Source organism: Gorilla gorilla, chromosome 8 (assembly GCF_029281585.2).
Source record: "Gorilla gorilla gorilla isolate KB3781 chromosome 8, NHGRI_mGorGor1-v2.1_pri, whole genome shotgun sequence".
NCBI lineage: Eukaryota > Metazoa > Chordata > Mammalia > Primates > Hominidae > Gorilla > Gorilla gorilla.
The window spans coordinates 84,013,185-84,028,620 of NC_073232.2; the positions used below are offsets into that span (position 1 = coordinate 84,013,185).

The following is a 15,436-nucleotide window of genomic DNA, read 5'->3' on the forward strand; positions in this document are numbered from 1 at the left end:
TAGTGTGACTGTGGTCCTCTTTCTTCTTTGCCCTGTCTCTTTCACATCCTTGTGTAAACCTTCCCTGAATGTTATTATTAAACATTTTTAAGAAACTTAATTTTCCTAGTTATATGAGCTTTCTGCTGGGCAAGCAGAGAATCTTGACAGACTGTCTCAGCATACCTTCCTGCTATTGGTTTGTCAGTTTTTGGTGTGTTTCACGAGGCTGGTGCTTCTTGCACCTTGGCTTCCAGATTTTCTATCCATCCAAGCATGGATTGTAACTGTGTATTTTCCTATGGTACCAGAAATCTATCAGTCTCAACAGAGAAGTCAGTGTCAGTCTGATTCCATAAAGCAAGAAAAGTCTGTGCAACTGTTAAACTAATTTACAAGCAGTGTGTATAATATGATTCCATTTTATAAGAGGAGAAAGCGAATGTGAGGGGAGCATCGCTAGCTTTTTGGTATGCAGTTACAGAATTGTCCCCACTCTCAGAAACACTCAGGTAATTACAGTTCAGAGCGATGAAGTGCTCTAATAGAGGAAAGTGTGGAGTTCTCAGGTAATACCTACGATAGGACACCTTACCTAGCTTAAATGGTCCAAGAAAGTTTCTTAAAAGCAGATGTAGGCCAGGCACAATGGCTCACACCTATAATCCCAGCACTTTGGGAGGCCAAGGTGGGCGGATCACCTGAGCCTCAGGAGTTCGAGACCAGCCTGGCCAACATGGTGAAACCCTGTCTCTATTAACAATACAAAAATTAGGGTGCGATGGCTCGCGCCTGTAATCCCCCAGCTCCTTGAGAGGCTGTGGCAGGTGAATCACTTGAATGCGGGAGGTGGAGGTTGCAGTGCACTCGAGCCTGGGTGACAGAGGGAGACTCTGTCTCAGGAACAAACAAAAAAAAGCTAGTGGACCAAGGTTAGACTATCAGTGGGAGTTAGGTGGAATGGGTGGAGGGGGCAGCTAAGGAAAAGAAAAGCACTTTAGGTCGAGAAAATAGTAAGGGTAAAGGCAAGTGTATGAATCAGGCTGTTGTGTTCAGTGATCTCTAAGCAGAGAGAAGTTCCTAGATTATGATGTCACAGTAGGGAGTACCAGGAGGAGAGGAAGCTTGGGTGCCATGTTGCAGTTGAGCCTAAACTGAATGCTGTCTGTAGAAGGAAATAACAAACTTTGTACTTTATGTACAGAGTAACATGGCCAACTTTTTGGCTTAGGTAGGTTATTTTTGTGTCTTTGATAAGGGCAAGATCTGAGATTCTGATCTTGAAGTCAAGAGCTTTGTTTTGTCCACTGTATCCTCAGAGCTTGGAATGGTGCCTGGCAAGGAGTAAGTATTCACCAAGCATGTTAGTGAGGCAGCATGGTTGCACACAGCAGCCTAGAGCACCAGCCGCAGCACGGGTCTGAATCCTGATGCCACCATTACATAGTTTTGTGACCTTAAGCAAGTTTCTGAATCACCTGTGACTCAGTTTTCTTATTCAGAAAATGGGGAGAACAGGTCAGGAGCAGTGGCTCATGCCTGTAACCCTAGCACTTTGGGAGGCCAAGGTGGATGGATCACTTGAGGTCAGGAGTTTGAGACCAGCCTGGCCAACATGGTGAAAAACCCTGTCTCTACTAAAAATAAAAAATTAGCCGGGTGTGGTGGCGGACGCCTGTAATCTCAGCTACTTGGGAGGCTGAGGCAGGAGAATCACTTCAACCCGGGAAGCAGAGGTTGCAGTGAGCCGAGATTGCGCCATTGCACCCCAGCCCAGGCTGACAACAGCGAGACTCCATCTCAAAAAAAAAAGAAAAAAAAGAAAAGAAAAGAAAATGGGGACAACAGTGGACCTACCTGTCAGAATGTTGGGAGGATTAAACGAGTTTGTACAGGGTACTTAGACTAGTGCTTGGCTCGCAGTATACACAATGTAAATATTAACAGCTGTTACTATTTCTGCTGAAGGCCTGATTCTGGAGTATTTGTGGGGCTATACAAGTATGGATGGATTCAGGAAGTACTTATGTGCACAGTTGATGATAGGATGTAGTAAACAAGGAAGAGAAGGAGGCATGGTTAATTCCCTTATTTAGAGCTGAGGAAACTCAGTAGATTCTCCCACCTCCTCCACTCCCACCTTCCCCTCAATTTTGCAGAGTAAAATCGCTGCTAATCCGTTATAGATAGTTTGGGAATGAGTTGAAGGCCAGGAGGTGGAGGCTTTGGTATGTTGAGGAAAGAGGATGTGGTTGAACAAGGCATACCCTCTTTTGGATATTTGGCTTTTCTCTGATTTTTTTCATTCTTTTCCATGGAGTCTATTCCTGGGATTCCTTGAGCTCTCTTCTCATCTGGAAACACAGAAGGGCCTCTCCCAGTCCGTGGCTGGTGGTGCGGCCGCCATCCTACCCGCTCCCTTTGCTCATTCTCTTTATGCATCATTCCCTCCTCCCCATTCTCTGCCTCCCCTTTCCCCTATGGTGGGAGACGAGAAAAGATGTTTCATCCTTTTTTGGCCTTGGCTACAGACTAGGTTGGTGTCTTACAGTCCTGCTAATAAGGGGAGACATGAGGGAGGCTGTTAAAACATTTGCCAGAAAAATGTTCCTTTGAGCAATTACATTTAGCTTAGAAAGTTTCTCTTTTAATTTGGGACCGTTTTGTTCCAGAAACCAGCTAATTCCTAAATGCAGTTTGTCTGAGGCAGGAGTCTTTGAACTCCCTTAAAAGCCCATTCAGGGCCAGGTGCAGTGGCTCACGCCTGTAATCCCTGCACTTTGGGAGGCCGAGGTTGGCGGATCACGAGGTCAGGAGATCAAGGCCATCCTGGCTAACATGGTGAAACCCTGTCTCTACTAAAAATACAAAAAATGAGCTGGGCGTGGTGGTAGGCGCCTGTAGTCCCAGCTACTCGGGAGGTTCAGGCAGGAGAATCACCTGAACCTGGGAGGTGAAGGTTGCAGTGAGCCAAGATTGCGCCACTGCACTCCAGCCTGGGCAACAGAGTGAGACTCTGTCTCAAAAAAAAAAAAAAAAAGCCCATTAAGTTCACTGGAGCCAGGGGTTCCATGCTAGAGCCATGCTTTTCATTAGAACTGGGAGGTAGATACCCCAAGAATCTGGGAAGGAGCCTTAAGCTCTCCACTGCAAACCTGACATTTCTGTGGAATCTTTTTTTTTAATCTTAAAAGGTCATGTGAATTTTATATTCTACTCCATAATTCATCCCTGTTTGGTTTAATATAAATGTAAATTTATTCCCTAATCTTATACCAAAACTGATGCTCCAGGAAGGTAAAGCCTTTCATTTTCTTGTGTCTTCTCATATTCCCTTGCATGCTGCCTCATTCCCCACTTTCAGGAGTGCAAACCACAAGGATTTGGGGCCAAAACCTTTTGGTTGAATGTCCTGCATTATTTCCCATGATGGAAGTTGGCCTTTTGGTTAAGTGGGTCCCCGTTTCTTTCCCTCGCAATATTAAATGAGGACTATAAATCTTTGAAACTATACCCTTGATCATAAATAATTTGTACTAGAAGCTTTCCATTTCCTAGAGTTTGTAATGAATGTAAAGTCTGTGAAATTTCTTGTCTGGATAGTCATGAAAAGATGGTAGCTAACATTTTGTTGTGTGCTGTGTTCTTTTCTCACTCCTTGCATATATCATGCTATTTAATTATGTAGTGCTTTAAAAACAAATAACTGGCCGGGTGTGATGGCTCATGCCTGTAATCCCAGCACTTTGGGAGGCCAAGGTGGGCGGATCACGAGGTCAGGAGATCAAGACCATCCTGGCTAACACGGTGAAACCCCGTCTCTACTAAAAAAAAAAAAATACAAAAAATTAGCTGGGCATGGTGGCGGGTGCCTGTAGTCCCAGCTACCTGGGAGACTGAGGCAGGAGAATGGCATGAACCTGGGAGGCGGAGCTTGCAGTGAGCCGAGATCGCGCCACTGCACTCCAGCCTGGGCGACAGAGCGAGACTCCGTCTCAAAGCAAACAAACAAAAAACAACAACAAAAAAACTAAGCTTATGGAATTATTGCTAACATTGTTATTGTTTTTTAATTGACAGATTTCAACACTACACTTGCACAATGTCTTTGAAACCAAGAGTAGTAGATTTTGATGAAACATGGAACAAACTTTTGACGACAATAAAAGCCGTGGTCATGTTGGAATACGTCGAAAGAGCAACATGGAATGACCGTTTCTCGTATCCTTTTAATGGCAGCTTGATCAATGTTCTAAAATTGATAAATTTGTTGAAAACTGAGAACATGTTCAATGTTATGGAAGAACTTTCCCATGTAACTATTTTCTAATATATTATCATCTACATTTCCAGGTTCATCACCTCTTTTATGGCAATCAGTATTTGATAACCTTTCATTCAACAAGTATTTGTTGAGTACTTAGTATCTGTCAAGGACTACTTTAGGCTTTGGGAATACAGTTGGTGAACAAAAAAAAATTCCTTTCTATTATAAAAATAGAAATAGATACTAAACAGGTACAAAAAAAAATCTAATGTCATTGCTTTCAAGAAGAGGTTGTGATAAATGAAAGCAGGATAAGGATGTGGGGGAGGCTTGGAGCACCTGTGTGGGTGCTGCTCTTTTAGAATGGGTGGCCAAGGAAGGCCTCCCTGAGGATGGTGACATTAGACCAGAGACTGGAATGCAGCGAGGGAGCAAGCCATGTGATTTTGCGGGGAAGAGTGCACTTGCTGGAGAGTGAACAGCAAGTTCAGTGACTGGGGTGGAAGCGTGTTTTTCATTAGATTGCCTACATGTATGAATTGAGAGTTTTATGTAACAATGCAGATTGGTGATTTCTCTAGGATGCCCTGAAGCCTAGTTTCCTGCATTCCTCCATGACAGTGATCTGCTAGACCTAACTAGTGCTGTCCTCTCTAGCAATCTTCTGGGGCTACAGAAGGGCTGCCCTCATTATATGGGGCATACATTCTTTAGAAAAGCTCTGATTTCATAAGATAGTAGTTCAGCTTGTTCTGAATGCCTAATTCAGTTGTTAATATTAAGCTGAATGTGGATGCAAGAAGAGTAAAGTTCTTTAGACCAACAGAAAACCATTTAATTCATTACAACTGCAGTAGGCAGTAAGAAAAGTTTGTTAAGCCAACTATGTTCTGGGCACTGAAGATATGTAAAAGGGTGATGACATTTTGGAAGGCTTCAAAGTTTGAAAAGATCTTTTATATTTTTTATGTTGTTTGATACCTCAAACAAGTCTATCAGATCAGTGGGGCAAAAATAATTACTTGACTGTAACGGATGAGGAAACTGATCTCAGAGGTAAGGGACTTATTTGCCCAGGGTCATACGGGTAGTAATTGATGGAGCACAGACTTGAATATAGTATCTTAAAGATCCAATTTCCTATGCTTTCCAGTATATCTAGAGGATAACCAATACAGATTCTGCCTTTGAATTAGATAGCTAATTTTTCTGTGGAACATTATGGATTGATTTGGGGCAAGAATCTTAATAAAAGTTGAAAAAGTGTTGCTACTTGTATGTTAGTGAGATTGGGCTAGGCAAGTTCATAGGTGCTTTTAAGGATATTTTAACTAAAACAAGGAGCAGAGAGGGAAGAGGAGTTGGTTATAGATGACTACAAGAAGAGCAAGAAGAGGGAAAATGAACAGGAGGTAAAGAAAAAATAATTCAAATGTGTTCTTCATCGTTGTACAGAATCGACAGTGAATTTCTTGGTTTTTAAGTGGTTTTGAAATAGATTACTTCCCTGGAAAGTGACCCCTTCAGTCACTGTTATTTCTCTGATGTTATTTGTTTGGTCCATCTAATATGGTTTAGTTATCCTTTTTTTTTTTTTTTTTAATTTTTACTTTTTAGAGACAGGGTCTCACTTTGTCACCCAGGCTGGAGTACAGTGGTGTGACTATAACTCACTGCAGCCTCAACCTCTTAGGCTCAAGAGATCCTCCTACCTCAGCCTCCTGAGTAGCTGGGACTACAGGCATGTGCTACCACACCTGGCTGATTTTTAAAATTTTTTTGTGGAGGTGAGTTCTCACTATGTTGCCCAGGCTGATCTCGAGCTCCTGGGCTCAATCACTTCTCCCACCTTGGCCTCCCAAAGTGCTAGGATTACAGGTGTGAGCCACCTTGCCCAGCTGGTGGCTGGGCCAGTTATTTTTCACCTGATCATGAATTTTCTCTCACCCCCAAAATAAAAAGTCTGCAAAAATAATGATTAAAGAGTACAGGCCGGGCACGTTGTCTCACGCCTACAATTCAAGCAGTTTGATAGGCTGAGGCGGGCGGATTACGAGGTCAGGAGTTCGAGACCAGCCTGACCAACATGGCAAAACCCCGTCTCTACTAAAAATACAAAAACTAGCTGGGCGTGGTTGTGGGTGCCTGGAATCCCAGCTACTCGGGAGGCTGAGGCAGGAGAATTGCTTGAACCCTGGGAGGCAGAGGTTGCAGTGAGCCAAGATCGGGCCATTGCACTACAGCCTGGGCAATAAGAGCAAGACTCCGTTTCAAAAATAAATAAATAAAAGACTATGCTACTAATTGTTATAAGGTAAAATTCCATCATTTTCCCTGTTATTTTGCCCAAGAATATAAAGTTCACTTCTGACCCTTAATATCTTAAGTGGAAATTTTAAGGGCCATACAATGTAAATACTTTGAAAAGGAAAAAACAGGTCCCTCCACATTGTTTCAAATATGTGTTATTATCTGAACTTTTAGCATGCATTTGTGGGGAGTGTGAATAACACAAATATGGACAAGTTCATAAAATACACCGTTGCACAAATAATTATAATGCAAGCAATTACATTATCAATAGAACATTGAACAATAGACCATTGTCCGCATTCACTATAACCCCCACCCGAAACACGTGACCCTCTAAGTTCACAATCCCACCCCTTTCTGTAGGAGCTAACTACTATCTTGATTTTTGTGCCTGTTGTTTTTGTGGTTCTTTTTTTTTATTAGACATAGTGCGTTGTAGTTCTTTTTTTTGTTAGACATAGTGCAGTGATCTCAGCTCATTGCAGCCTCCACCTCCCAGGTTCAAGTGATTCTCATACCTCAGCCTCCCGAGTAGCTGGGATTAAAAGTGCCTGCCACCATGCCTGGCTAATTTTTGTATTTTTGGTAGAAATGGGGTTTTGCCATGTTGGCCAAGCTGGTCTCAAACCCCTGGGCTCATGTGTTCCATGTGCCTTGGCACTCCTGAAGTGCTGAGATTACAGGTGTGAGCCATCGCACCCAGCCTTTTGTGGTTCTTTTTTTTTTTTTTTTTTTTTTGAGACGGAGTCTCGCTCTGTCGCCCAGGCTAGAGTGCAGTGGCTCGATCTCGGCTCACTGCAAGCTCCGCCTCCTGGGTTCACGCCATTCTCCTGCCTCAGCCTCCCGAGTAGCTGGGACTACAGGCGCCCACCACAATGCCCGGCTAATTTTTTTGTATTTTTTTAGTAGAGACAGGGTTTCACCGTGTTAACCAGGATGGTCTCAATTTCCTGACCTTGTGATCCGCCCGCCTTAGCCTCCCAAAGTGCTGGGATTACAGGCGTGAGCTACTGCATCTGGCCCTTTTGTGGTTCTTAAATGGTGAATTTTCTTGGACTTTATATAAATAGAATAAACAATAATGGTGTATTTTTTTTTTTTTTTTTTTTGTGGCAGGGTCTCACTCTGTTGCCCGGGTTGGAGTGCAGTGGTGTGATCTTGGCTCACTGCAGCCTCCCCCTCCTGGGTTTAAGTGATTCTCATGCCTCATCCTCCCATGTAGCTGGGATTACATGTGCGTGCCACCATGCCTGGCTAATTTTTGTATTTCTGGTAGAGATGGGGTTTCACCATGTTGGCCAGGCTGGTCTTGAACTTCTGATCTTAAGTGATTCCCCCCGCCTCAGCCTCCTAAAGTTCTGGGATTACAGGTATGAGCCACCGTGACCGGCCAATGGTGAATTCTTTGATTTTTGGACTTTGTATAAATAGAAAGACTGTACCTGGCCCTGTTCTAGTTTACTTTTACTCAAGGTTTTCTCTCTTTAAGTAGCTGTTAGGACAGATTTCCATTCCAGACTCCAGCAGCATAATGTAGACATTTTCCTACTGGAGGAGAAGTGGCATCTAAAAGGTTATAGTAAGTCCAAAATGATTGTTAGGGGAGACTTAATATTGCCTTCCCTCAACGTATTTCTTCCAGGTAGGAATATGAGTTCATCCTCCCACCATTTAAACCCAGGCATACTGTTGTCTTCATTTCTTTTTTTTTTTTTTTTTTTTGAGACGGAGTTTTGCTCTTGTTGCCCAGGCTGGAGTGCAATAGTGCAATCTTGGCTCACTCCAACCTCTGCCTCCTGAGTTCAAGCGATTCTCCTGCCTTAGCCTCCCTAGTAGCTGGGATTACAGGCATGCGCTACCACACCCATCATTTCTAGTTTATATTCTATCAGGCATCTCTTTCAAACATAGACCAGTTTTGATGTCATTGAAAAATATTGAGGCAAGTACCTGTATCCTTGACACTTTTCACAAGTGTTAGAAGAAGAAGGTCTTAGTAACCATGGAGATTATGTGTAGTAGCCCATCATTCTTTCTTAGATTTTACAGATGGGAAAAGATTTTATCTATAGTCAGGTGTGTTTGGTGCATCGGCAACTGCCTGACCCTATTCTAAATTATATCAGGCTAATTGATATTTGTTTACATTGATTCACTAGCTGTGCACTTGAAAATTTTCGATTTAATTAGTCATTTTTTATCCTTGTTTGCTAATTCATGATTTCGTAGATACTGCATCTGTAGTCTTTCTCATTAGAAATGCCAGCAAATCTGGCGGGGCTCAGTGGCTCACGCCTGTAATCCCAGCACTTGGGAGGTTGAGGCGGGTGGATCACCTGAGGTCAGGAGTTTGAGACCAGCCTGGCCAACATGGTTAAACCCCATCTTTACTAAAAGTACAAAAAAATTAGCCAGGCATGGTGGCGCTTAACTGTAATCCCAGCTACTCAGGAGGTAGGCAAGATAATTGCTTGAACCCGGAGGGTGAAGGTTGCATTGAGCTGAGATCGCGCCACCGCACTGCCGGGGCAAAAGAGCGAAACTCCATCTCAAAAAAAAAAAAAAGTCAGCAAATTCTTTTTTACTGTTAATTTTATTGTATTTTTTTAAATTGTCAAATCCTTTTTTGGTTGTCTTACATTTTCATTTTTTTAGGTAACCTTTCCTTTTATTCCCATTGCAAAACTCTCATTGTTTTTGACCCATGGCATAATAGAGTTCATACTGTTAAAGCTCAAAATTAAGCCAAGCATAGGAAACACCTTTTAATAGAGAACATGAAATAAAATAAATAACTTTGCTGCTGGTTAGGACTGTCTTTTGGTTGCAGCTAAGAGCTTTCATTCTGGAACAGCTTAGTTTCTGACTGAGACATTTTTAAACTGGAAAGTTCATAAATAGAGGAGTTTTTGTATTCTGGCTCCCTAAAAAATGACTTAGGAAAAGATAAGTCTAGTGAAAGAATGTTTAAGTTGAAATCTGACCTAGTTATTTTGTGTTTTTTTTCTTTTTTGAGATGGTGTCTTGCTCTGCTGCCAGGCTGGAATGCAGTGGTGTGATCTCGGCTCACTGCAACCTCCGCCTCCTGAGTTTAAGCAATTCTCCTGCCTCAGCCTCCCGAGTAGCTGGCATTACAGGCATGTGCCACCACACCCGGCTAATTTTGTATTTTTAGTAGAGATAGGGTTTCACCATGTTGGCCAGGATGGTCTCAATCTCTTTTTTTAAATTTTTATTTATTTATTTATTTTTGAGATGGAGTCTCGCTCTGTAGCCCAGGCTGGAGTGCAGTGGTGCGATCTTGGCTCACTGCAACCTCCATCTCTCGGGTTCACGCCATTCTCCTGCCTCAGCCTCTCGAGTAGCTGGGACTACAGGCACCTGTCACCACGCCCGGCTAATTTTTTTGTGTTTTAGTAGAGACGGGGTTTCACCGTGTTAGCCAGGATGGTCTTGATCTCCTGACCTCATGATCTGCCCACCTTGGCCTCCTAAAGTGCTGGGATTACAGGCGTGAGTCATCATGCCCGGCCTCGATCTCTTGACCTGGTGATCTGCCCGCCTTGGCTTCCCAAAGTGCTGGGATTACAGGCATCAGCCATCATGCCCAGCCAACATTTTTTGTCTTTTAAAGTGTCTTGTCTATAATCAAGTCATAACTGAGTGTTGGAGGTTGAAAAGCTCATTTTCGTAGGTGTTCTTGATAAGGGCTAAACGTTTCCTGGTTGGTTGGATATTTGAATAGGTTAGAGAAAAAGAACATAGTTAATTGGTTAAAATTATACAGTGATTTGAGACCCAAAACTATGGTGAGTTAAAACGTAAACTTTAAAATTTTATTAAGGTGGATTCACTGCATTAAGAAAATACGTATATTCTGAAGGAGTCCAACAGTGCAGAAGTACTGTATATGGAATGAAATGGGAGAGTCTCCCTGTACCACTTCTCTTGTGTAGCTCCTCTCTCCTTAAGCTGGAGATTTGGCACAAATCCTTCCAGTAGATTTTGTTTACATTTACATGCAGTGGATATATTGAGCGGTGGCTCATACCTGTAATCCTAGCACTTTGGGAGGCCGAGGCAGAAGGATTGCCTGAGCCCAGGAGTTTGAGACCAGCCTAGGCAACATGGTGAGACCCTGTTTCTACAAAAAAATTTTTTCAAGTAAAAATATAAGTAAATAAAGCTTAAAAATATATAAATAGAACTGATAAAAAATTTATAAATAAGTAAATAAATGTGGAGAGGGCTGCTTGTGCTTTCTGGAGTAAGGATGCTAGGTAAATGGAGCATGTGAGATTGATTTTGCATCTCCTTTCCTTCAGCAGGATTTAATAAATCGTCAAGTGCTAGGAACCATGCCTGGGAGCTGGGAGTATGGAGTTGATGAAGAATAGGCTAATGTGGTTGGGAAAAGTATAAATAAATTTTACTGTATAAAAATAAATTTTGTAGAAGAATGTATATGAAGTGTCGGGGGGACATAGAGGAGGAAGAATTTGCATCCTTATTTTTAAGTTAAGATTTTTATTTCATAGTATTTCCTAATCTTTCTATTAAATTTAAATACCTGACTTCATCCTGAATCATCAGCCTTATTTCCAGTTTGTATCTGCATCTTTAGTTAGGCTGGTCTCAGGTTGCTCACAGGTCCTTTATCTTCTACATTTGGTTAATGATGGGCAGTTTATAAAGTACTTTAACATATATGAATTTATTTGGGTCTTACAGGACCTGTGGAGATGTCAGGGAAAGATTCATTATCTTTACCTTGGAGACACTTGGTGGTGGTCATCGTACCGATAAGATGGCATAGCTTTATCATGGAACAGTTCTGGAGTATAACCACCAGGAGGTCCTGACCTCTGTGTTGCTCTGGTGTCATTGTTCCTGTGGACAAATGAGCTGTTACCTCCAAAATGCCTTGTCACAGTAGTTGGAGGCAGCATATGAAACACCTAGTTCCCAGAATCATAATCTAATACCGTGTCTGGCCCCAAAGTTTTAAATGGGCTTTGCCTTAAGTCTTATCTTTTGTTCTTCTTGGTTTATAATGTTTCTAATTATTGGAGATGTTGAGAAGATCCAATAAAGCAAAGGATATTAAAAAAAAAAAAAGGAAATGCCACCCGAGAGAGGCTAGGAAACTTGGTTAAGATCACTAGCTAGTGAAAGGTAAAGTCTCAGGTCTTACTTCTTTCCACTCCTTCTGTTATCTACCTCCGGTGAGACTTAGCAAGGTACTTAGTTGATGTTCAGAAACTTAGTTGATATTCCTATTCATGGTATATTTCTTCTGATAGAATAACGGTAGAGTATCCTGACTGCTATGATGTAGGAGGCTGTGTCAAATGAATAATTTTTGTTTAGTTTCTCAGAATTGCTTAGACATATCTGCCTCTTGTCATATTCCATAGCCCTTCATTGATACTATGAATACTAATATCATTGATACTATTGATACTAATATCCATTCTAATATAAACCTTATTTTGTAGGATTCTGGGTAATTTGATTTTCCAGAAACCCCCTCTGGATTTTAACCTCTCTGATAAGAACCATTTTCCTTACAGTGTCTTCAAATAATTCTCAATAAATACTTGTGGAATGAATAAGTGAATGAATCTTATATAAAGTAAGCATGGTTATGTATTCTATCTTTGTCATATATATAACAGTATTATGTATATTATATGCTAAACCACAAAAAGAAATGTTTTTTCATTTTTTAATGCCAAACAGGGTAAATCTCATTATGTTTTAAAATTGTCTCCAATAAATATGAAAACCTTAATAATTTAACTAGAGATATCTATGCTTTATGTGTGGCCTATCCTGAACCCCTTGGAGAAAGACTTTATACAGAAACTAAGATTTTTTTGGAAAATCATGTTCGGCATTTGCATAAGGTAAGCAATGATACATGCATGATATAAATATGTTGATAGTTGTATACTTTACTGTTTTCCAGTGTAGAACTTTTATCAAGGTCAGCTTGTTTTGCTGCTGCTGCTGCTTTTTTTAAATACAGGGTCTTGCTCTGTTGCCCAGGCTAGGGTGCAGTGGCGCGATCATGGCTCACTGCAGCCCCGACTTCCCTGGCTTACGTGATCCTCCCACCTCAGCCTCCCGAGTAGCTAGGAATACAGACACACACCACCACACCTGGCAATTTTTTTTTTTTTTTGGTAGAGACAGGGGTCTCACTATATTGCCTAGGCTGGTCTCAAACTCCTGGGCTCCAGTGATCCTCCCACCTTGGCCTCCCTTGTTTTTGCTTCTTAATCAGCATTTAAAAAATATATACATATTAAGATCTTTGAGTCAAGCACTGTGTTAGGGAAATCAGTTTACTTGCTCAGCATCTCGTAATTAGTAAATGAAGGAGAGGGTCAGCTCAGGGTTTGTTGAGTTTTAAAATGTGCTCCTACATCCTCTGGATAGTGTTTATACAGCCAAATTTTCCCTCGTTTTTTATTCCTATCTCTTGGTAAATCTCTGTCTTTATTATTTTCAGCTTTTAGCTGCCTTTCATATGCTATATGAAGTCTTCCCAAAATCTAAAATTAAAAAGAAATGGTAAATGGTGATAGAAGCTGTCTCTGTGACCAGTTTTTTTATTAGTATGCCGTACATAGAGGGGCAGCATCACAGACATGATCTGTGTATAAACAGTGAATTTTGCAGTATTTTGCTATAGACAGCATTTCCAACTTAATTTAGACTACTGATCTAATCAGGAACTGGATGAGATAATTTAGTGCCTGCGTAAGAATCTTCACTCTGCTTTTTATTAGCTGTTGTAACCACGGGCAACTCACTTAACAACTACCTTATGGACTGAGTTTTGACTTTCTTTATCTATAAAATGGGAATAAAACAACACAGTTTATTTAAACTGTCTAACCCTGCACGTGGTCAGGAGTAGATACTTTTTTAAATGGTAAGGACTGGCCTGGTGCGGTGGCTTACACCTGTAATCTCTGTACTTTGGGAGGCTGAGGCAGGAGGATCATATGAGGCCAGGAGTTCAAGAGCAGCCTGGGCAATATAGTGAGACACTGCCTGTACCAAAAAAAAAAAAAAAACCCCTCATAAGTAAGGCACAATTGATTGTGTGCTGTTTCCCTGAAAATATTGGAAAATGCTCTACTTTTGATTGTATATGGCATGTGCATTTTAGTGTTCTAATGTGATCATTTATCCGCTTATAAAAGTGCTTTTGATAGCAAGTGTGTTAAAGTGGTCTTAAAGTGTTTATGTTTAGTATGTTAATTTAAAGTTCTGCTATTGTAAGCTAGTGAGCTTTGGTTAACACCATAAGTGATAACTATGTAAGACATTAATAATTTTTTTGCAATTTTATATTTTAGGTTACATTGTAAGTGTGATTTTTTTTTTTTTTTTTTGGGAGACAGAGTCTTGCTCTGTCACCCAGGCTGGAGTGCAGTGGCGGGGTATCGGTGCGATCGGGTTCAAGTGATTCTCCTGCCTCAACTTCCCAAGTAGCTGGAACTTACAGGCATGTGCCACCACGGCTGGCTAATTTTTTTTTATTTAGTAGAGACGGGGTTTCACCATGTTGGTCAGGCTGGTCTTGAACTCCTGACCTCAGGTGATCCACCGGCCTTGGCCTCCCAAAGTGCTGGAATTACAGGCGTGAGCCACTGCGCTCGGCTCAGTTTATTCTCTATTATGGATGCTTCACTTTCATATTGAAGACTCACATCTTTCCCAGTTGTTTCATTTTTAATACGTGTAGTTAATATGTGTTGTGTAAATGTAATTTGTACAGCTAGAATTATGTAAATTATTTTAGAACATTAGTTTTGATACATTTTATGGTTGACAGTGAAAATGATTATTGCTTTTCAAGTATAAATATTTTTCCTCTTTATATAGAGAGTTTTGGAGTCAGAAGAACAAGTACTTGTTATGTATCATAGGTACTGGGAAGAATACAGCAAGGGTGCAGACTATATGGACTGCTTATATAGGTGAGTGTGCCTTTAAAATCTAGACAAGCTAAGCAGCGTTGCCTGCATTCAGTAGTTGACAGGATAAATTTTTTATTGCCTATTTCTGATTCACATATGCAAAACTAAAGCGTTCTCTCTGACATGGACTTTTCTCTGCTGTGGGGAAAGGTCTATAGTCAGGGTAAGGTGGGTATTTAGGAGCCAGGGAGTGTGTGGAACGTTCTGTGAAAAGTAAAACTGTACTCAATTGCATGGCTCTGTTTCTTCTGATTGTTTACAACCTGTAGCACATGTTTAATCTCAACAGAGATCAATGTGAAAATTCAACTTGCGTGAAACTTAGTGGGAAAATCTCAGCTCATGTCCCCTCGATATGTTCTTATTTGACTCTAGCATTCAGTATTTTATGTTTGATGCAAACGATGTTAGATAAATTACTGGGTTATTTTCCCCTTGAAGTTCTGCATTCCCTATGGTCTAGGCATATTGAATTACTTGTAGTTTCCTAATGGCTCATGGTCTCTCCCATCTTCCTGCCTTTCCTGGTGCTGTTCCATCTGCCTGGATTGCTTCTCTTTCTTTTTCTATTTTTCTTTTATTTTGTCCTTTTTTTTTTATTTTTTATTTTTTGAGGCAGGATCTCACCTAGGCTGCAGTGTAGTTGCATGATCTCAGCTCACTGCAGCCTCAGCCTCCTGGGCCCTAGCAATCCTCCCACCTCGAACACCCTTCTCCCCAGTTGCTGGAACAACAGGTGTGCACCGCCATGCCTGGCTAATTTTGTTTATTTTTTGTAGAGATGCTGTCTCACTATGTTGCCCAGGATGGTCTTGAACTCCTGAGCTTAAGCAGTCCTCCCTCCACAGTCTCCCAAAGTGCTGGGATTACAGGCATGAGC

The 15,436-nt window shown here is 41.3% G+C and overlaps 1 protein-coding gene across 6 annotated transcripts in view; it reads left to right on the plus strand.

Moving 5' to 3' along the window:
- The window catches only part of CUL2 (cullin 2), a 124,781-nt gene that overhangs the window by 52,613 nt on the left and 56,732 nt on the right, over positions 1-15,436 (plus strand). For 4 of the 6 annotated variants that reach the window (XM_063710154.1, XM_019035388.4, XM_063710153.1 and 1 more), the window contains 3 exons: positions 4,060-4,200; positions 12,366-12,468; positions 14,462-14,556. In XM_063710154.1, coding sequence (XP_063566224.1) covers positions 4,082-4,200; positions 12,366-12,468; positions 14,462-14,556 — 317 coding nt within the window. In that variant the 5' untranslated portion in view covers positions 4,060-4,081. Of the gene's footprint in view, positions 1-1,070; positions 1,324-4,059; positions 4,201-12,365; positions 12,469-14,461; positions 14,557-15,436 lie in introns of those variants that run through there. The other 2 variants (XM_063710152.1, XM_019035387.4) reach the window with 2 other exon arrangements.